Source organism: Topomyia yanbarensis, chromosome 3 (assembly GCF_030247195.1).
Source record: "Topomyia yanbarensis strain Yona2022 chromosome 3, ASM3024719v1, whole genome shotgun sequence".
Classification (NCBI taxonomy): domain Eukaryota; kingdom Metazoa; phylum Arthropoda; class Insecta; order Diptera; family Culicidae; genus Topomyia; species Topomyia yanbarensis.
This window is the reverse complement of record NC_080672.1, coordinates 123811867-123835238: the sequence shown is the minus strand read 5'-3', so window position 1 is coordinate 123835238 and position 23372 is coordinate 123811867. Positions and strand designations below refer to the sequence as shown.

At 37.7% G+C, this 23372-nt stretch overlaps 1 protein-coding gene across 1 annotated transcript in view; it reads left to right on the top strand.

The window, feature by feature from the left end:
* The window catches only part of LOC131687189 (uncharacterized), a 185055-nt gene extending 166935 nt beyond the window's left edge, over window positions 1-18120 (top strand). Inside the window, exon 5 of the mRNA XM_058971240.1 lies at window positions 66-18120. Within this exon, the coding sequence (XP_058827223.1) occupies window positions 66-418 (353 nt within the window). The 3' untranslated portion in view covers window positions 419-18120. The remainder of the gene's footprint in view (window positions 1-65) is intronic.
* The last annotated feature ends 5252 nt before the right edge of the window (window positions 18121-23372 follow it).

The window sequence follows — 23372 nt, the reverse complement described above, 5'->3', positions numbered from 1 at the left end:
ACCGTCTCGTTTACGGTTCATTGTGTATTTATTAACGCTCATATCAGTCCGGGCGGTTCTTTCAGGCGAACATCCAGAGGCAATGCAAACTGGAGCCGCTTCTCAACTTGGCAAGCGGCAAGGTTTCCCATTTCTGCTGGTGATCTCCTTCGGAACCATACTCACCAGTTGGCTGCTTCTGATCCGATGGCAGATGAATGGTATTCGATTGGCAATTTCGCCCTGTTGGTCACGACGGTTCACAAGCGATGAGTGGAAATCCCCCAACAGCCATTTGTCTCGGCAGTTCGATGGTACACCGGTTCGACAACGAAAAAAACAATCCTCAACGCAGCCATCGCCACCATTGATGGCGGCTAGTGCTGAGTTGAATGTCGAAAGCACCTATCCCGCCAGTCGTCAGTGGAGTGGTAGATGATAGAACATCGCCATTGGAAGCTATAGTAACATAGCCGGAGAGCCTAGTCAGCAGACAGCCACCCACATAGCACCACCCCACCAGGAATCAACATCACCATCGATGTGGCATCCCTCGGAACGAAGAAAGCATCAAGACGAGTTGTAAAAAAAATGTAGACAAAATTACACAAGCGTTGTGCAATCTGAGAAAATTCCTCTTCGCAAAACCGCATTTAGCAAAAAAAATTGTGCAATCTCAGGATGACATTTTTATGCAAGTCAAGTGTAAAGTGTTCCGTTCAACATTAAGATTTGATGAAAATTTCCACCTTTTCTTCGGCTAAAATTTATTTGAAAGTTAAACAGGTTCAAAACTTGTCGTAGATTGCATAAAAATGCTATTCCTGCTAGGCATGATAACCGCACACTAAACCGTACTTGATTACTCTGTGAAACACAGAAGAGGGAATACGAGAAAGAAAAATCTGTTTTCGTTTTTCATTGCCTTTTCCATCGGAAAAAAGAACCGAATGGAAATAAAATACATAGACGAAGCATGAAAGTAACAAATATCCGTAGGTATCATTCCTCTGTTGGATTACTGACGGGGGCCGAGAGTAAAAAAGGATTGAACAAGTTTGTAAAAAGTGCATTCCAAAATGAAAGTTAAGAGAAAATAAGAGCAAAGGACATTTTTTTATTTCGCATATCTTTTGCTGATGAGTTTGCAACAAGGCCAGTGAAAGACTGCATCGTATAAACAATTTCATTCAGTTCTTTACGTTTGTTAGGTTTAATTACAGAAACAGTCCAGAGCGGAACAATTTTAGTGGTGTCAGCTTATAGCTGATATCCTCCCGCATTGAGCTATCACCTTTTCGGACGAAAATCAATTCAACAGTAACATTTCACTTGCTGAACGATAGTGAACTAAATTGATCATGTAAGAAAATTGAAAGGTGATGATGGTGGATATAAGATGGAATGTCGGGCCATGGTTGGACTATCGTCGGACCAATATCGGGTAATGACCAACTGACTAATTTCGTACCAACGTAGGACAATACCATCATAGAGCTTAATGATGGGAAAACTATGTTTATTGAGGCACTTCTTTTTAAATGTTTATGGTCTTAACCGTAACAAAAAGTGGGTTTTGTAGCCACAGGAATAGATTTCTTGTCAAATCATATTTTTTTCGCAAAATTTTTCTCGAAAACGAATTCGAATCTTCTAGGAACATTACCGTGGGTCCCGCCTTGTAGAATTTCAGCCCAGGGATTTGCTTGAAATTCTCATATATTTCGTCCTCGATCAAGTCACATCCATCGAATTTCATCAGCACTTGGTCGTACAGCCTACGAGGCAGTGAGCTGAACGCTATTTGTTATTTGAGGTTGGATTGTTTACTTGCTTGGTAACTTGTGTACAGTGCAGCATTCATTTTTTTCGTGAAATCATAATTCGCCTTGATTTTTCGAATGACCTTTGAATGCATTTGACAGTAAACGGTTCGAATCCGACACTCGGGTTGCACTTTTCTCCTTCTGCATGAGAAATATCTCGGAACTACTCTGAAATAAATAGACCGAGCGGAACTGTTAACGAACAACAAAATACTTTAAAAAAGCTTTCATATTCGACAACTGGGAGCGCTGTTATCGCTTCTAGAACTCAATATTTGCTGGTCATCACGATGACACCATTGAGCAATTTTGCAAACATAACTGCATATATATCGAATGCACCAAAGATCAATAGGTGACTTCCTTGTGTGAAACCCATAGACAACTTATCTAAAATTGAGCCGACCCTACGTCGAAAAGGATCGGATAACAATCAACTGGCCAGCGACTGGGAAACACAACATGCTGGCCTTCAACGTCAACATCTACTTGGACTTGTGCTAGTTTTCCTCTTATTGCTTCTTTTGGTGTATTTCTGAAAATACCAACTCGGAAAGGGAAGGCCATCTCCGCTTCGAGGGGTTGGCTGGAATTTTCTTAATCTGCATTTCATGAAACGAGGAATTTACTTCAATTAGTGACAGCAAAGAATATAAATTTCAAGGTTCCTAGTAGACCATCTGAAAATCATAACAAAAAGTCTACTGACTGACGGCATTTGTTTGGGCAAATGGTAGCTGGTATTCCCGTATCTTCTCAGTTTGGCATCAAATTAGCAGTCATGCAAGTAATCAATATTGGTACATTACTGTGCACTAGAGTGACAAGAAAAAAATGACCCCTATCGGCCCACCCCTCAGTCGATTCCTAGTCCCACCAGGAGTACTTGTTTATTTGTTGTACCGTCACCAACAGACCCCTTGGCCCCAATGGTGGTTACTTAAACTAATTACATTTCAGAATACGCATTATTTTAGTTTTTATCGAATTCCTTGTCAGGTTGAAGTCAAACGCCGTCACCACACTGTTAAACACACGCTGGAGTCCGGTAATAGCGCTCTGGCGCACATAGTTAGTTCTCCTGAACGGGACTCGCAGAAGAAAGTTATTGCGCAGAGCTCGAACGCGAGCTTGAAGATCGAGGCGTCCGAGGATTGTAGGGCAATCCACCCTGGCAGACAGTAAGTCCGAGACGAACAGGGCTCGAGAGCAGTCCCTCCGGATGCTTAGAGTATCGAGCTGTATTAACTGACAACGGTTTTCGTAGCTCGGCAGCTGAAATCTGTTTTGCCAAGGAAGATGTCGGAGTGCAAAGCGTATGAACCGGCGTTGGACGGCCTCGATTCTGTCGACACCGTTCTGGTAGTAAGGGTTCCAAACAGCAGAACAATATTCCAGTGTTGAGCGAACCAGCGCACAATAGAGAGATTTTAAACAGTATACGTCCTTAAAGTTTTTCGCTATTCGGAAGATGAACCCAAGCTGTCTTGAAGCCTTATCCACAATGGATGATGTATGTGGTTTGAACGTTAGTGCCGAATCCATGATGACTCCGAGATCCTTGACGTTAGAGTGTCTTGGAATACTCGAGTCGAAGAGATGGTAGTTAAACTGAATCGGATGGCGTTTCCGCGTGAACGTAACGATTGAGCATTTGCTCGGGTTTAAAACCATTCTGTTTAGATTACACCACGTACTAAAGCTGTCCAGTTCCCTCTGAAGAAGCTCGGCATCGGTTTTATCCCGTATTTGTTGTAAAATTTTCATGTCGTCGGCAAAAGAAAGGCGGGGTCCTTGTAATTTGATGTTGACGTCATGAAAGTAGAGGAGGAATATCACTGGACCGAGATGGCTTTCTTGTGGGATGCCGGATGTAACGAAGAATGGTGTAGATAGACAGTCCTTAATGCTGATTTGGGGTTGCCTTCCATCGAGGTAGGAACGAAACCAGCGCAGTAGTTGTCCATGAATACCGAGTTTGCCCAGCTTCGCTATTGCGATATCATGATTGATTTTGTCGAAGGCCGCAGATAAATCCATGTAAATAGCATCGGTTTGCAATCCGTCAGCGAATCCATCGAGTACATATGTTGTGAACGAGAGCAGGTTAGTCGTTGTCGATCGTTTAGGCATAAATCCGTGTTGATCGTCTGCAATGTAGTGTTTGCAGTGAAAGAAAAGAGGGTCTAAGACAACCAGCTCGAATACTTTTGATACTGCACTTAAACACGAGATTCGCCGATAAATGTCAATGTTCGATTTGTTTCCTTTTTTGTAAACTGGAAACATGTGCGCTGCTTTCCAGCAGGAAGGGAATGTTCCAGTATTGAGTGATAGCACAAAGACTCGCCGAAGTGGTTCAAGAAGCCCGCTGATGCACTTTTTTGACAAAAATCGAGGGAACGCCATCTGGGCCCGGGGAACTAGATGCTTTCAGCTTGGAATTTGCTGCAAGAATGGCAGCGTTATCGACACAAATTCGGTTGATGGTTCGTCCAAGAGAAGGAGTTAGATTTGAAGCGGCAGCGACTTGTTGTGGGGAAAGGTTCTCGTCGGAAAAAACGCTTGAAAATTTGTCGGAAAAGAATTGGCAAATTTCCCTAGTGTCGGTGCCTAAAACTCCATTTAATGACATACAAGATGGTAACCCGGATTCTTTTCGCTGCTCGTTCACATATTTCCAAAACGACTTGGGCTTGGATTTCAGTTGACGTTCGACGTTTCGCTGGTATCTAAAAAAGTACTTGCTCCAAATTTGAAGTAAATCGGTCTAGCTACCAGACCAACGTGAAGTTTGTATGGGATTTTTCGACAATTTGCATGGAGAAAAAGCACTAGCTCACATATTCGCCGCTAGCTGGCACTGTATACATTGTATTATTACTATAAGTGAAAACAAGAAAGGTAATTTAATTGTCTACAAGTTTGGCGAAGACTGCTAGTCTATCCGACTTTGTTAAAAGAGGTTACTAAACTTTTAACGAAGCGATGTCCGAGTCAATTTTGCATGGGGCCTAGCAGTGCATGATTGTGTATCGGTACTCGATTCCCACTAACTAACTGTCGCTAACACTAACTTTTCAAAGGAGAGAGGTAAGAAATTTATGTCTTCTTCAAAGTTGTAGAACAAACATTTTTCAGTAATTCTTCCGAATATCTCGATATTCTATCTCTCTTCTATAAAAAGTTAGTGTTGGCGCCCTCTACTCGGTCACAGGTGAAACAAAAAGGTATTCAATACCTTAGTTGTCACGTAAAGTTTGTTTAACATTGCTCTCAGAACGAAATTTAAAATTACTCAAATTTATCGATATGATCGGTACAATTCGTTTCGATTGCAGTACTGTAAAACAGTCGAAACGCTGAGCTCACGTTGCAGCGACACGTAATATGCCTTAGCATTCCTCATTTGTCCAAAAACTGAGGTGTATTTAGCAAGGAGAATTGCTTGTGTGAGGCATCATACAAGAATATTTATAAAAATATTTACGCTAACAAATGTGCGAATTTCTTCATATATCCTCAAATGCAGGCACATTTGCCGTGACTGATTTAATCGAATGTAGAGTAAAGCCAGAGTTGATATGTCTAAACACTTCCAATTGGGCATTTTCAAACTATTTTTTGGGATGTCATGAACGTTTGTCTTCGGTTTAAATTTTTTTCGATAGGGCGGATGCAATACAAAACAACATTAGGGGCCATTCATATACCACGTGGACCAAAAAACCTTCGTTTTTGACCCCCTCCTCCCCCTAAGTGGACAATTGATATACCCCTACCCCCCTCCACGCAATGTCCACGTGAACTTTCACGATGTTTTTATCAAGTAATATAAAAAGGGTTTCCAATTTCAGATATTCGTATTGTGTTGAACCATGTAAAATCAACAACATGATTTATAATAATTCTAAAGTATTTGTTGAAAACGATATACAAGATTGTAGCAAGTGTTTCTGGAAGCAACATTTTGTTCGGTTTTGATATCCACTGATTTTGTGGCATGCACATGCTATGCTGTTGGGAGCTCTTTAAATGTTGCACAGTTTTGGGATGATTTGAAGGAAAACATCAAACACTTATGCCAATGATGCCAATTTGTTTTACGACCTCGTTACGAAAAAATATAAGTATGTGTCCATGTGGACTATTTCTGTACCCCTACCCCCCTCTCCATGGACAAGCGTGGACTTTTTCGTACCCCCTACCCTCCCCCCCCAAATTGTCCACGTGGTATATGGATAGTCCCTTATTGGTTTTGTGCCAATATAAGACTTAACAGGAAGATTGAAACATGCTAAATCTGTCCAAAAAGTGTTGAGCCATCGCCTTCAAAAAGTTACTTTTGGGCGATTCCATGTGTCCAATTGTCCATTTACAGGCAACGACACGACCTGAAACTTCATGAAAAATTTCGAAGAAAAAGTGTCCGAGAAATTTACCACCAGTTACCAGAACATTGAGCAACCCCTCGTTAATGGTATGAAATGAATTTCTCGGGCAACACTGCCTTGATTTTCTCAATATTGATATGCGTATCCTAACAATCCACAACAGGAAAGAAAACAAAACATCAAATTGCTCAAAGAAATTTCTGAAACTAGAAAATAATTATGAGCTTTTAGTCGGCGGAATTATCTGCGTTTTCCGGAAATCCTCAACAAACTTGGTACGTTAAATTCCAATGTATTACGTTTGACTGCAGAACACCCTCAATTTCAGAGCAATGTGAAAAATAATCAGTTGACGAATTTGTTCGAAAATTAATTACAACCTCTGAAATCACAAATTCGGACTACAAACAACGAATATTACCAGTAACACGGTGCAGTGAACCAGCAGTTCGTAACGTCATCTTTCACAGTCAGACTACCACACCGGCTGCATATCGCTATAAACTTACAAGTACATCAAAAACATTCTAGTCCTGTTCAGCAGCCAACAATATCCGAGATAGTTGAGCACTTGTGCACTTAAAAGACCCATAATAAGTAAAATTACTACGATAAAGTGACCACATCAACCTTCCCCACACATACAAATCCTAAACGAAATGACAGTAGTCGATTCTTTGTTACAAAAACTGCTGCAAGCGATGGTAGATCGTGCTCTACGCGATACGATCAAAGCAATAAAATCAATTTCACACTTGCTCCCTGACATTCCTACACTCGAATCTCCACACTCAGCACATGAAGATGCTTTTGGGGGAGTCTAGCGGTCCCAAGGCACGTTCAGCAGCAAAGCTAAGCTAAGTGCCAATGACTTGACAATATGTAATCCAAAATTAGATAAAACAGTAACATGCTGCGATCGGTATTGGCATATCGATGCTCCACCAAGGCGAAATGAATAATAATCACCTTTCTTTACTCGGATCTAAACACCAATTCAGCATTAACTATCACACTAATAGTGAGCTAAAATTCATTTCTATAAAAGTCTTGCAGCTAAGAGACAATTTATAAAACTTTCGATTGGGATGATGCTAGGAATATTACATTTGTTTCTATGTCGAATTATCATGTTTCTGAAACTACCCGTTTTCTTACTGATATCATTTTTCGCAAATGCGAGTACTAATGTCCAAACCATCCAGACATCCCAAAATGCACCCCTTTTTAAAGAATTCGCCAAACCAGGCGACAAATATCATCCAATGTATATATGTGAACATATTCAAACGTACGACTTGAACGTCGATCCCAGAAATTGTGGAATCCTTCGAACTCACGCTAAATCCGCTGCAATGTGGTGCGTCTAAAAATTATGAACTCAAATTGAGTGAAAAAAGAGCTTACAAAACACTACAAATTTTCAATCATGAGCCAAAAAAAGCCATTGGAGCAGGAAAATGCTGGTTTCGAGTATCGAAAATAATCTAGAAAATCAGTTAAAAAATTAAATCTGCGAGGAAAGTAAATGTTAAACGAGTATTTTTTATGAATTACCATGATAAATAAATAAATAATATAAAGTATTAATATCACTGTTTTAGTTTTTCGAATTTTTGGCGTAATTTTGGGTTATCATGTAGCTACCGGCATGCTCAACTTAGTGCTGATGAACGTACACCAGTCTCCGTTGACCTTCATCATTCAAAGTAATGATTACATGATATTGCATTACCCTCCTTTGTATTGGTGAATCTGTATGAATGTTTTCATACATGTTGGATGCTTAACAGGATTTTGATACCAACGACAAATATACCAAGCATATATTTGGTGACGGTGCGCATTAAAATCGGTGTTAGAAACCACTGTGTTAATTTGCTTTAGCTATGTCCAGTTCGCTGAATGCTGGCTCCAGGCCGGCAACTTCTTTAGATTGCTTTTCTGTAGATTTGCTGCTTTTCGATGAAGCCGCTCCCGATGAAATCGCTCTTTAATGTATCTGCATAATCACCCATAGCGCTAACTTTTGAACTGCCGCTTACTCATAGTTGCTTTTGAATCAGCAATGTGGCCACAACATTATAAAAAGCAATCAAACGTTAAATTACTCTTTACACTACTCAAAATATTTATCCGAATTTTTTTTAACGATTTTGTAAACAAATAAGTTCATACAGCGTAACCAGGGGTTGCCACGGAAGGTTGTTTGGAAAAAATAACAGAATATTCAGTGTTGCAGGTTTCATACATTTTCCTACCAAATGTCATATTTGACAGTACCAGTTACCTGAGTTACTGAGGGGTAGTCAGATTTGCGATACAGTTTCGGAATGCAAGTGTCTAGTCGTGTCGTTGGCAGAACTGCATATTTTCTACATCCACAGATCGCCATCCAAACAAAGTTTTCTGGTTGGTTGGTCCAAATGTTGTATACCTGGTGTACCAAACGTTTGAATGTTGTTGTTTAAAATAAATTGAAACTTGAATCGAAATGTCGGATTGACGTTTGAACTGGTTCAATAGTTATACTGTCCCTCGTTTCCTGCCGCTTTGGTGCCCTTTAAACATCTTGGTCGAATGGGATACTGTGCGGTTCCGAGCTATCTATTGTTACCCACACGCTAAAAAGTTATGAACAAAGGTTCTCGTGCATATGGAAAATGACAATATGGCCAATTGAAAAATACATTCCGCAAGTAAGAGAAGTAGAATCCGTTACTCCTGATACTAGGATAAATTTCTTCTCGGGTATTATTTTTAGTGTGGATGCAGGTCGTACGACCTATTCCCGCCTACTTCACTATACTATACTCAAACCTCACGGAACTACTATCAAACAAACTATGCACCCATGAAGAGCAGAATTCGAATCGTGAGAAGAATGAATCACAACCAGTTTTCCACTCATCCGCGGCACATTAATTTAAAACACAGGCTTTAATATCATTATCTGAGCCAAAAACGGTTGTCAACTTTGTGGCAACTGCTCAGGCCATAACGTTAACTACAAACGCACCATCAAGCACCCCAACTTCAACAGCCAACACTATAAATGAGTGGACGACTAAAGTAATGTTTCCCTATTGCGAAAGAAGCGAAATCGAAAGCTGCGTGCTCGAGATCCGGCGATCATAATATTTGTTTATATGTTTACTTACATATGGTAAATATTGCAAATGTTTACGGGTCCGTTAAGTCATTGCAAAGAGCGATGCTAAATAAACAAATTAAAAAAAATGCGATTTGTCTCATTTTTCGCTACTCTCTAAATATGAACCGTATTAAGCACTGGGGTTCCAAATTTGACGCTTCAAAATTTAGTTTGGCGTATTACAGTTTTTGGGCCCAAAATTTATTTTGATAACTCAAAACAACTCTAGAATTGATTTTGCAAATCAGGTTAAATATCAGAAGAAACCGTCTTTTCTGAAGAGATATTTTACATTTATGAAGACACTTTTTTTGGTAAGCTCGCTACTTTAGTTCAAGATCCCTTGTAACTTTAATCTTATTTCGTTAGCGCAACTGAAAATTTCTTGCCAGACAAAAAAATTGGCCGATTACGGATTTTCGTTTGTTTGTATTTTTCGGCGAAATTAAATTTATCTCTGGCGGTAAATATCGGGCACTCTGGAAACTGTGGTATTCACTGCCCCGAGACGTTTCTAACTTTGCGATGCAATAATTTCGAATTCTGGCGATCTGCTGAATTCAGGCAATTGGCATCCCTATCTCTACATACAAAGTTTGACAATAGGCAACATCGTATTTCCACCGATTGATGGGAGTCAGTTTGACAACGTCAAAATTGCTTGAAATGTCAACCACAAACAGCAGTAGCAATAAACAAAAGAAAACAATGCGCACTTTCTCTGGTTTGATGCAAACTAAAGTGCTTCTCGTTCGCATTTAGAACAACCTACCCAAGGACGACATGTATCTCCAACCAAGCGAAGTGATCAATCCACTTGTAAGTAGGAACATTCATTCATAAACCAGTCATGAACACATCTGTACCAACGAGAATGGATCATGCCAGACGAAGGCTACAGGTTCAACACTAACTGGTTTCCATCTCAGTAAAAATATACTTGAAAGCCCCATTTAATCAGAGATCACTTATTGGTTGATAACAAGAAACATCAGTCGTTATCCTACTCAGACCAAGCAATACGTATTTTCCATGCATTTTAAAATTTCCGCTATCAGTTCCTAGCTTATCAAACTGAACAAACAAAATAATTTTACTTTTTGCAGTGGCTTGTCAGTTTAGCACTACACGGGGGGAATTTGGCCGTATTACCCTATTACTGATGTTTGGAATATTATTAGATTGATATCTAAAAAGCACACGATCATATGAAAACCAGGATTGTCAGGTAATTGAGTGTCACACCTCATTCATAGTCATACGTATGAAGTATACTCATTACATGATGTGATGGCCGGAAAAGAAGACTTGTGCATTTAAAATTTCAATACAACTGCATAAAATACATCGGTTGTTGGCGTGGAGATACTGGGCGCGATTGTTGTTGAGTGAAGTTGTCAGATCGGTAGATATTGGTGGCATGGCATAAGATAACAGTTTGCTGTTTATGGTTATAGTACGCGGACTTTTCTTCGCTACTTCCGCACAAGGTTTTCCCTTGTGCAGTGATTTTTGCTGAATTTGCACATAGGAACTGGGTGCATAACCTGTGAAATCTGAATAACGTCCAATTTTCTATGAGAATTCGAACGGCGGTCTCAGTCAATTATTATCAAAATGAATGTTGATTACTGCCCGACGCAAAATATTGTTCGACACAGTAGGTAATAAAATACCTACTGTGTCGAACATGTACAAAAATGGGATGTAGTTAAAATATATTCCTATTTACTATTCAGTTCCCCTAAAAAAATCATCGGTTTGATAAGTGAAAAAATATTAAGAGTGCTAATGGAGCTATTGATGGCTAATGTTTACACCCTACAATTTCACCATGTTAGACATAGCGCACTGATTATGTTCCAGACTGTTAATCAAACAGAAGCGTTTGCTTAGTGAAACAAATTATATCGTTGAATATGGCAATATGACATGAGTGCCTCTGTATATAGGCGATGGGAACATCGAGGTTCGAATACACGAATAAATTCCGTGTACCTCTAATAACGTTGTTAAGGGGTTACATACCTTCTTATTTTTCAAAAAATCGAAAAATTTTTTTTTGCTTTATTTGAAAGTATATCGAAAGTTACAGCGCTTCGAAGCACGCTTCGTTTACCTAGAGCAGTAGTAACTTGAAATTTTAAACTTTAAACTTTTTTTTAATTATCTCAAAATGTTATTTTTACAAAAATGGCTTATCCATGATTACGATTGTCAAAAAGCTACTCAACTTCAATTTTTTTCAATTGCTCGTAAATATTTTTTCTCGTACCTTAACGATTCCATTTTTATGCATATATTTTCATTTTAATGCAGTGAAGACCCGTTTTTATCAGCCCCTTGGTGAATTTTAGGATGATAAAACGGGGACATTGATAAAATCGGGACATATATTTTTCTTTCTTTTTAACTAGCCAAAGCTCTAAAACTATTCTTCTTTGGTCCCTTGATATAGCCTCATAACCTTTTCGATTATTTAGCTTAAACTTCCTTTAAGGGGATTCAACTTGGATCGTCTGCTAGAGCCCATCAAACTACCAACTATCAATTTTCATTCGAAGCTGATAAAATCGGGTTAAAAAGCTGATAAAATCGGGGGTAGATAAACTCGGTAGCTGATAAAATCGGGTCACTGTACAATTTCTAGTGCTCAAAACGTCGATTTTTTGGGAAGAAACGTTCCCGTATGCAGGAAAAATATTAATTATTCATCTAATCGTTAAGGAACGAGGAATACTTCATTACTAATGGAACTTTTTGAGTTTTGCGATGTTAGTTGATCTGCTGGACTTCTATCGTGATCACCATGAGCCTTCTATCGTGATGATAAGAGCCATGCTTAAAGGTCATGCCAATTTTCTTATAATGTTTAAAATCAAACCAAAATTTTAGGGTAGTTTTATACATATATTTACTTCAAAAATCAAAAGACAAGTTAATCGAAGGAGCCTTGGGTGTAAAATTGAACGCATTTTCACTTGATGCCCTCCATCAAAGTCTTTACAGTGTCATCCGGTACCAGTTTCTCAGTTTTTTTTCCATTTTCTTAACATGTCCTTCTCGTCTATGACTGTCTTCTTGCACTTCCGAAGTTCCCGCTTCATCATCGCCCAGTACTGCTCCACCGGGCGCAGCTCCGGACAGTTTGGCGGTCCTTTGGAACAAAATGGACAGAATTAGCCTCATACCACTCCAGGACACTTTTAGAATAGTGGCAGGATGCCAAATCTGGCCAAAATAGCGGAGCTTCGTCGTGCTGCCGCAAGAACGGCAAAAGGCGCTTCTCGAGGCACTCAGATTTGTAGATCTCGCCATTTACTGTGCCCTTTGTCACGAAAAGCTCACTCCTCAGTCCGCAAGAGCAGATGGCCTGCCAAATGAGATATTTGGAGGCGAACTTCGACATTTTCTTCTTCTTAAATTTGTCGTCCACATAGAACATGCTCTTGCCGGTGAAAAACTCCAACCCCGGAATTTGCTTAAAATCGGCTTTTATGTACGTTTCGTCGTCCATCACACAGCAGCCATATTTTGTCAGCGTCCTCTCGTAGAGCTTCCGTGCCGGAGTTTTAGCCGTCGATTGTTGCCGCTCATCGCGGTTTGGGAAGTTCTGTACCTTGTATGTATGTAGTCCAGCTCTCTTCTTTGCATTCTGGACGTAGCTCTGCGACATGCCGATCTTTTTAGCCAAATCACGGCTTGAGACGGGATTTGCTTTAATCATCCGCTTCACCTTTCCCTCCGTCTTTTTGTTCTCCGGTCCCGGTTTTCTTCCAGCTCCTTTGCCGTGGTCCAACGTCAACCACTCCTGGAACCGCTTCAACACTCTGGAGACGGTTGAATGGTGAATGTTCAACATTTTTCCCAACTGCCAGTGCGACAGGTCAGGAAATTCCAGGTGTTTGGAAAGAATTTGTTCTCTCGACTCGCGTTGGTTCACCTCCATTTTCGTTGAATCGAAAAACACGACTTCGAGTTTGACAGCATGTAAACAATACACATCAATGAGAAAGTGTGCAAAATTTGGTTGATTTTTACCCAATGGTAAAAAAGTTATGCCCTGTTGAATGTGTCGCAATAATTTCGTGTTCGCCCTTTAAATAAAAAGGGTTTTAGGAAAACGACCATAACTCCATCAATTTCCAATATTTTTTCAAAAATTCATGCTTGTTTTTTTCGCTGAAAAATGAAAAAACAATAACTTTGTAGTAATGAATTCATTGCCACATACTTTTAAAATAAAATCAAACTTCCCTCATTTTATTCTCACATAAAGGTGTGTAACCCCTTAACAGACACGTACACATTTAACAGGCTGAAAGGTTACCCGGATATTCAAAAATTGAAAAAGTCGTAACTATGGCAATTTTAGCCGATTTGGATAGCACGGATTAACAAGTTGTAGTAATATGGGTCAACCACAGACTAATAAAGACATGGAACTCAAGAGTTTTCAAGGGGTCTAGAGGTACTAACATTAAATGTTGTACTAGAGGGTCCTTCGAAATGTCGATACGATTCATATACACGATTATAATCAAGACTCAAATAAGTAGCTATAGAAGGACCCATCAGTAATACCAGCCCTGGAGCCCGACGCGGCACTCGACGGCCCTCTCAATCTCGTTAAGCTCTGGTGACGTGACTGACAAACTCTATAGCTCTAATCCGTTACCATCAACCATCTCTTAAACAATTTATCAAACTCGATTTGAAAACTGAAATTGGGCCAAAACAATAATTCAATGCACGGAATAAAAAGGCCCCGTCCTTTGAACTTTTGAACTGTTAGAAGTAGGGTTCGTCGCGGTGCGGATGTGTGCGGTAAATGGATTGTCCGCACCGCAACCGCAAAAAAATAATAAAACCGCACCGCTTACCGCAACCGCACTTTATTTACCGCACCGCACCGCGCGGTAATGCGGTAGATGCGGTAAAATTTTTAAATTTTTAAAAATTGTGTTGCAAAATTGTTCATTTGTATAATGTATATATAATAAAATGTTATTCTTATTTACACGAAATTTAACTTTAAGAGACTCCTCAGAATGTAATGTTCAAGAAAAAATCAACTTTTTCATTTTCTATTAATAGAATTCCGTACATTTTAAGGCAAACATTATACCTTTAAAAACGTTCTACTGCAGTAATTGGAAAACTTATTTTAGCAACCCTTCAGTTAATTGAAAAAAATGGAATAGGAAACAAAATATTTTTTTCTTTAAATGTCTTATTTTCAATCCATTTATGAAAATGAAATGGATCATTTTCGCATTTATGTAGTAAAAACCACCTTTCATTCTTAAAGGAATTTCAACACAAAAAATTTAAAGTCGAAATACCAGTACTTCTATATAGTAGCGCATATATTCTAATACAGTGAAATAAAAACATATTGTATTTCATCAATAAGAGGGACGCCATATTTGACGAAAAAAAATTACTCTATACATTACATCTAATCAGGAGTCCGGTCTCTACCGGTACAGAATTATTGAACATTAGAAAAACTGCAAAAAGATTTGTAACATACAGCAGAAATATTATTAAAAGGGGTTTTATGGACAAAATATCCCAAAACTCTAATTCCGCTTTTTCAATGAACATATGTATTCTTATTCAGAAACTATGATTGCTCCCTTTAAAAATGTATGAAGTGTAATTTTCTAAAGGCTAGTTCGAAAGTTCTAGCATTTAATGTATTTGCCTCTAATATTTTCCCAAAGAGCCAATGGCAAAAACTTCAATTGAAGTGAACGGGAGTCAAACTATGTGGTATTTGGCATCTGAGCTAACTTGCACACTTGTCACAATATGAGAGGGGGCTTTGAGAATTACAAAAAAAGATGCAATACCCTACACTATAAAAACACTAACTTCGAAAGCTACAAAAAAGTCTTAACTGAAAAATATTAGGACTTAATTTGGTAGAAAACTATCGTAAATTTGAGTGGAAGTACGCGAAAAAAAGTTATGTAGCATACTTTTTGAGAAAGAGTCCAATAAAATTGACTGCAGAAAAATTCACATTGAATTTACACAGCAATCAAAGAAGATAGAAATACGATGTTGATGAACGAATGATAGAATAATCATCCTAATTTGGACCCCTTCTTATTTTGGACGCTTTCATACATTTGTATCCTTTACTGCCAATTACTCCAAATTCGTTTGATTTGATGAAGATAATTCTATTCTTTGGGTTGTGTTTAAGTCCCAGCAAAATTAGTTCATCTCTAATTCCTTTTAATTAATCAAAATTCACAGTTGAAAAATTGATACGATTTCAAACAGAAGTTATACATTTTTAAATTGGATTTAAGAGTACAAATTTATTATTTTTAGATGATCCAATAATTTGGACTCTATTTGGATCTTGCATTTTATGTGTTTGAAATGGTTAGTTTGTGAAGTTTTACTTAGAAGTATAAAATAACTAGTGTCCAAAATATGTCGTAAAAATAATAGCGTCAAAATATTTCGGACACAGCTAGACTTTCTTTCGTAATAGCAGGCTGTTTATCAATTTAGAATAACCAAAATTATTTTCATCAATTATTTTTTTGCGGTGCGGTTGCGGTAAAACCGCGCGGTAAAAGCTCTTTCCCGCACCGCATCTACGGGAAAAAGTACCTTACCGCACCGCAGATTTTGCGGTGCGGGTGCGGTAAATACCGCGCGGTTGCGGTAATTACCGCAACCGCGACGAACCCTAGTTAGAAGTGATTTCATGAACATTCAAGGTCATTGTGTGAGATGATCCCTTTTCAAAAACACCTACGGTGGGGATAAATATTTTATCGGATAATTAGTTTCTGACGTGATCAATTGCATGTATAGATTATTTCACGTTAATAGCCATATAGTTTTTAGTTTTACATGTGGTTCATGATCAGTTGCTATACTAATCATTTTGTTTAGTCTTATACGATTCGTAATAAAGTGATTTTATCTCATTCAAAAAATCAAGCTTTGAATATAATTGCTACTCATCAGCGAAATTTAAGGTAATTTTAATTTCTTTAGGAACCGAAACAAATGACAACAAATCCGTTTATACAGTTAAATAAATCTATAAGAGGAACTTTTTTCGAATAAAAGATCCCACTAGTGTTTAATATGCAGAATTGCAATTTGAAGTAAAATGCGAGAAATATAGACGTTAATGACGCTGTAAATGAAGCAAAGTAAGTGCAGTTTAATTATATGTACACCAGAGAGCTGAGAGATGTTGTTCTTGACGTTCAAAACAAAGGGGGTTTATATTTTTTGAACGATCAGGAGGCGGAAAGTGTTGCACGGAAATAATGAACTAGATAATTTGAAACAAATTTAAGCATAAGAGAATAGGTTAAGTAAACAAAATGACTTAGCAAATAGTGATGAACGTAGAATTTTGAATACAATGTCAGTGTAAATTTTTGAACAAATATATATATCGACTACACACTTACTGCATATAGAGGATGAATATTGCAAGTCAAAGCAATGATTAGTTTTGGTCCCATTACGTTTCAATTTCTGCTTACAACATTTTGGATAAATACATATTTGTTACTTGGCGCTGTAAATAGACCAAAAATATAATATCGCGAATTTTATCGTTAAGTTTTTGCGACAACAAAAAAGCAAACAGCTAGCCGAATTCAACGAAAATGAAATGAAATGTTATTTTTTATGTAAGCAGTCTTGTACAGATACAGTGCATTCAAAAACAATTTTGAAAACTATAGTTGGAGCAGCAAACAATTGGGAACAATCGTCTTCAGTCTGTCAAGTCGCACTACTACGGTTGGTATTACTATATCTTATCTAAATGGGTGAACACTTCTTCCTTATAACTCTTGAACCAATCATCTACAATTCATCGGGCATGCCTAGTGAGTACATAGAGAAGCGACAGAATTTGCACCACAATCACACCACCCATTATCGACAAGTGGGATGAATTGTGCCTCGAACCTACCGCAATCCCTCTCAGCTATATGGACTCTGCTGATGGGTTTTCATAATGGCATAACAACCGCATTCAAGTGCCATGCAAGCAAATTGGATCCATCGATGATCAAATACATGCACACACCCATGCTTTCAGTGAATATATTATAACACATTTATTGAATGGAGTGTGAAATTATGCACAAGAAAGTGTGACTGATCTGCCCATCCGAAACACTCTTGAATGGGTCGTTTTTGAATTGCCTTCAAGTATTTATTTTCCATTCGCCAGGTTCTCTGATTAAGGTTTGAGGAACTACCCGGGGGGTTGCTTCTAGCTCATTTTTACAACATTTTTCACTGGAACTGGAAGCTAAACTTAACAAGCTCATCTCAGTTTATCGATGACGATAAAATCTAGTGTTTTCCCCATTTAGACATATGTGATAAATTTTTTTGGCAGACGGGACGTTAAAAGACGGATACATCCCTCCGACTCTCCACAAATTATGATCGACGATGGTAGCATTGTAGCGCAGAGGAAAAGTGACAAACTGAACGCTAATCTCCAATAGACGCAATAATGTTTTAAAAAGCAGTGTAAGCAGTTTACCAACAACAAATATTCAATATAACCCGAACGCTACTACACCCGCACACACACACACACACTCAGCACATAATAAAACTGTGGTGCAACGTAAAGCGCATTAAACCATTAAACTGTGTATGTATATAATTGAACGATTCAAAGTAACAAAATTGTAAATAAACCGTGTAATAAATTAATTGGAGATAAATATATATAGGACTTCAGTTGACTAATAACGCAATGTGTTTATAATTATTTTCCGAAATCATGACTGATTTGTGCTTAATTGGTCGTTCCAATTGAACTTTTGGCGATTCATCGTTAATTTTATGTTGATTGTCGATAATAATATTGCTTTCCAAGAAAAAAAACATCAAACGCTACCATCAGCATAGGAATAAAAGTAAGGTAAGTTATTGAAATCTAGCAGTTTTGCAGCAGCCATGCAGCAGCGGAAGTCACAAAAGTCTTGAAGGACAGTTCATAAACCACGAGGACCCATGGTAGGACGGAGGGGGGTCTAGTCAACGTTTACGTTTGTCTACTAGGGAGAGGGAGGCTAATTGCAAAAGTCTACATAAACTTTGATTTTTTGTTACACAAACTCAGCACATAATAAATGGAATTTGAAGACAGTTGTGGTCAACATACTAGTCGATTCAGCTAGTTGTACTTATTCAGACACTTGTAAGCTTGTACAATACTGAGGTACAGTCGTGATTCGCTGGTTGGACACTTTTTAACTGGACCGCTTTTAAGTTGTATCTCCACTAGTTGGACCATTATCCAACTAAAAAAGCATCTGAATGCCAAAATCTTATGTCGAATTTACTTTGACAATCAATCTGACAACTATTAGAGATGTGAATAAATGCAATTACACTACTAACGTCTCCTTTGGAGAGTTTTTGACATCTATCGGTCGGTCCAACTAACGAATCAAATTCGTTGGTTGGACAGAGGTGTGGCCCAACCAGCGAATCACGACTGTAACTACTTTTTCGGTGACTACTCAACCCAGAACATACGTATTTTTTGGATAAAACAATAACCCGACATGTAGTTGTTTTTGCGTGTAATTATCCAGAATTTTACATCAATGATGAATCTCATGAAAATGTTCTAGGAAAAACACAATACACAGTTCTAAAGACGATCTCTCAAAATACCACTTGGCGGATGATTTTCACTGTGAGAAACCACTAGTTAGCATACATGCATAGATCATTAAATGCATGAACCATTAAAAATTCATAAATGGTCAAAATTGAGCACACCTTGGACAGTCAGAAGGGATTCGTTTAATGTAGATCTGGCGTACGACCAGACAACATGTTTAATGTCGCGATGTCGATACAAGCACAGATACTGCGCTCCACAACACCAATACACCGTAGATGTGCGTTGAATGTGGATTGGACATGACCCGAAATATCACCCGAATAAAATCACGACCTTTATCCATCCCTTGAAAGATACCTTTGGGATTCCTAAACATCTATCGTTCCACGAAATTTACTAATTTTTGAGTGTCCTCTGACAATAAATACTGTAACACTCTTTGAAGCTACGCGATGTTTCATAAATATCACCTTCTAATGCCTAAGAATCCGCATTCTCATTATCCTCGTTATCTAAGTGTCCGCCTTATCATTGGAATGGAACAATGCAAAAGAGCTCGAACCAGCGCTGTGCAACTCACGATGGTCTTTGAATTGTAACGATAAATATGAAATAACCGTATCACCACAAAAATGACAGTTATTTCGTTTCCATTTTCCTCGCATAGTGTTTCAGTTAACTATCTCTCACAGAAGCCGTGCGAGAGAGAGAGAGAGAGAGAGAGAGAGAGAGAGAGCGCATTTAAGTGATAGACAGATTGAGTACCATTTATTTTGTATTGGTATGGCCAACGAAATATTATCAGTCTATTGTATTCAGGCAGCATGCGGCGTTTTGTTGATTTTTTCTCCACCATTCTGTTTCTTTTATGCAAAGCTATTTGTGTGAAACTGCCTGTTTGTTAATAATAGCTTGTTGTTTGTAATAAGATAACCGTCATAACCGTATTTATGTTGTAAATAATATGGATTGTTTTATAAATATGCATGAACCATAATTTAACGTTCGATTAATCAATACATAGCATTTCTAATGTTCATTTTTACATCTTCTATTGACCAAGAAAAATTATTTAGCCAACATTTTCATCAAATTTATGGAACTTTTTCTGACATTTTATTGCTCCATTTTGTAATACCGTGGAACATTTTTGTCAATATTATGGAACATATCGACGTGATTTAATGTACATTGTTAATATTCTATGGATCAATGTCAGTTAATTTATGGCGCAAAATTTAACATTTTATGGAACATTTCCAATATGTTTATGGGGCATTGGTCGATTTTATTTGATCTTTTATTACGATTTTAGTGCTCTTTTGCGACCATTTTATGGTTAAATTTTACGTAATCTATGGATCAAATCACCCTTTTTTATGGATCATTCACACTGTTTAATGAATTTTCAGTTTTGTTTTATGGAACATGGACAACTTTTTTATGGATCGTTTTACAATTCTTTATGGATTATTTTAAATATTTTATATGTACATATAAAGTATATTTTCCCCTGCGCTATGTGTTTTCACAGCCAGTGTAGCTGAGTTAGAAGTACACTGGATGTGGAAGTGCGCTACCCGTTTCCGTCCAACACGCGACTAAGCATGTCCGTTCAAACACTATGCTTGCTTTTGTGTTGTGTTCGTTTCCAGCACACTTATATGTAGGGTAAGGTGGGGCAAATCCGACTTAGAAAATGGTTTTGGCTGTAAAATGCTCATTTTACATCGGATCAAGTCGTTTTGTATACCAAATTAAAGGTTCTGGGCAACTTTCCATGTGTAGCATTTTATTTGCATCCTGGAAAAACTTTGAGATTCAAGCGTTTTACGAAAACCTTCATTTTTGCTGTTTTCAAAAATGGTGGGGTAAACCCGACCGCCTTTATTTTTGGTTGATTTAGTACAGATATTATCCAAATTTTATGGTTTTACATTTCTTATAAAAGAAATGTATAGAATTCGCTCAAACTTTCAAGATTTTTTCCGAGGCCCGGAGGGCCGAGTCTTATGTACCAATCGACTCAGCTCGACGATTTGGGACAATGTCTGTGTGTGTGTGTGTGTGTGTGTATGTGTGTGTATGTAACGGACAAATTCTCATTCGTATTTCTCAGCAATGGCTGAACCGATCTTATCCAAACCAATTTTAAATGAAAGAACTAAAAACAGTATGAACGCTATTTATTTTTTTTTTGATTCTGATGTTTAGTTTCCAAGATATGAATGTTTGAATGTGTAAAAATGGCGTTTTTTGTAGGTTTTTTTGAATTATCTGCCGAAATTGACAATATAGATTAACATTTTATATGTTTTTAGACATACCGAACGAATACCTTTCGAACAAGCTATAGATTGTTGAAATCGGACTATTATCAAAAGAGATATTTAACATTAAATGCGGACGAAAGATTTTTATCATTTCCCATTGCCAGAAATATGACCAAAAACATGTAATCTATTATTAACGCCAAAACGGCTTATTTTAGGTCAATAGTATCTTCGGAGAATTTGATGGAGGCAATATTCCATTTCTTTTAGTATTGTGCTTTTGCTGATTAATCCCCCTATGAGTGAGATATTTTCACAAATTTTCGTGGAAGTGATTATATCGAAATGATGTCTTCAGCAAATTTGTAGCTCTTACTTTTGCGAATAACTTTACTGAAAACTTCAAATATCTATTTTGAATACTTTAAAAGTTATGGCTTGTTGTTTGTGGATTATTCTTTGTCGCCTATTTATTGTTCAATATAGAAATAATCCATTGAAATAAGCCAAACATTATTTCGATAAATCGAATTTTGTATTTAATTTTTCTATCTACAACCGCTAGAAATAATCACCGAACACTTCCAAGTTGCCTGGAAGGAACTTGATAACTTATCAGTGCAAAAATGTTCATTTGTGCGAACCTTCTGACTGCAATTTTTCTAACTTATGACCATCGGATCGATCTGAAACCTTTCGGAAAATGAAAAGCGAAATAAATAACTCCAAGCAACGGCGTACCCAAGAGAAGGTTTTAACACCATACACCCCCCCCCCCCCCCCACCACACAAAAAAAATATTGGATTGGAGTTGAAAATTTATTGATGCAAACTGATTTAATTCAATATTACTATAATATTATCTGATCCGTAGATTGATAACCTGTTGTTGTAAACATCAAGAGGACTTTTGATAAATTGTCGGAATGGGGTCCTGATATGTAACTAATCTATTGGTCTTGATTTCACAGTTGTCTAATAGCATCAATATCAAATTCATGCCTGAAAACATTCCAATAGAAAATTCTAGAGTTCTGTAATCAATCATAATCCTCAGATTTCTTTTCAAATTTTCAGATTTTTTCCTACACAATATTACGAAAGCTTATTACACAATTTTTCCTAATAGGTTTGTGAAAATTATAAACTATTTGAAATTTTTTAATAGTTTTATTTTTTATTTAACCGTGATTTTTTAATAAATAGTGATCATCGCTTCACAACGTAGTCTATTTTTCATGGTTTGCGGTGAGCACGAACTCTCGAATTGCTGAACTGAAAATTATGGAATAGAAATTAATTTTTAGTATTCATTACAGACCCGCTGGTGCCCTAAGACGATTTCGCTAGATTTTTAGAGCACTGTGCACTAGACTGCCCAGAAAAATTATGAATTTTTGAAAACTCAATCGGCCCACCTCTGAGTCGATTCCTAGTCTCACCAGGAGTACTTGTACCAAATTTGAAGCAAATCGGACAAGTCTAACTACCGGACCAACGTGCCTGAAGTTTATATTGGATTTTTCAACAATTTACATGGAGAAAACTCACTAGCTCGTATTTTCGCCGCTAGGTGGCATTGTATACAACGTATTATCACTGTAAGTGAAAATAAGAAAGATATTTTAATTATCTACAACTTTGTCGAAGACTGCTAGTAAATCCGACTATGTTAAAAGAAGTTATTAAACTTTTAACGAAGTGATGTCTGAGTCAGTTTTGCATGGGGCCTAGCAGTGCATGGTTGTGTATCAGTACTCGACTCCCGCGAACTATATATTTTTGTGAAATAATGGTTAGATTTAGCCGAATAGTATGTTTACAAGAATTATAGTAAATAATACGAGTTATGTTTTGGTTGGAAAATTTTAGTTCCACCTGTGACCGCATAGAGGGCGCCACTACTAACTTTTCGTAGAAGAGAGATAGAGTATCAAGATGTTCAGAAGAAATACTGGAAAATGCCTGTTCTATAACTTTGTAGAAGACACCAAATTTCTATCTCTCTCCGTTGAAAAGTTAGTGTTGGCGCCCTCTATGCGGTAACAGGTGGAACTAAAATTTTCTAATCAAAGCATGACTCGTATTATT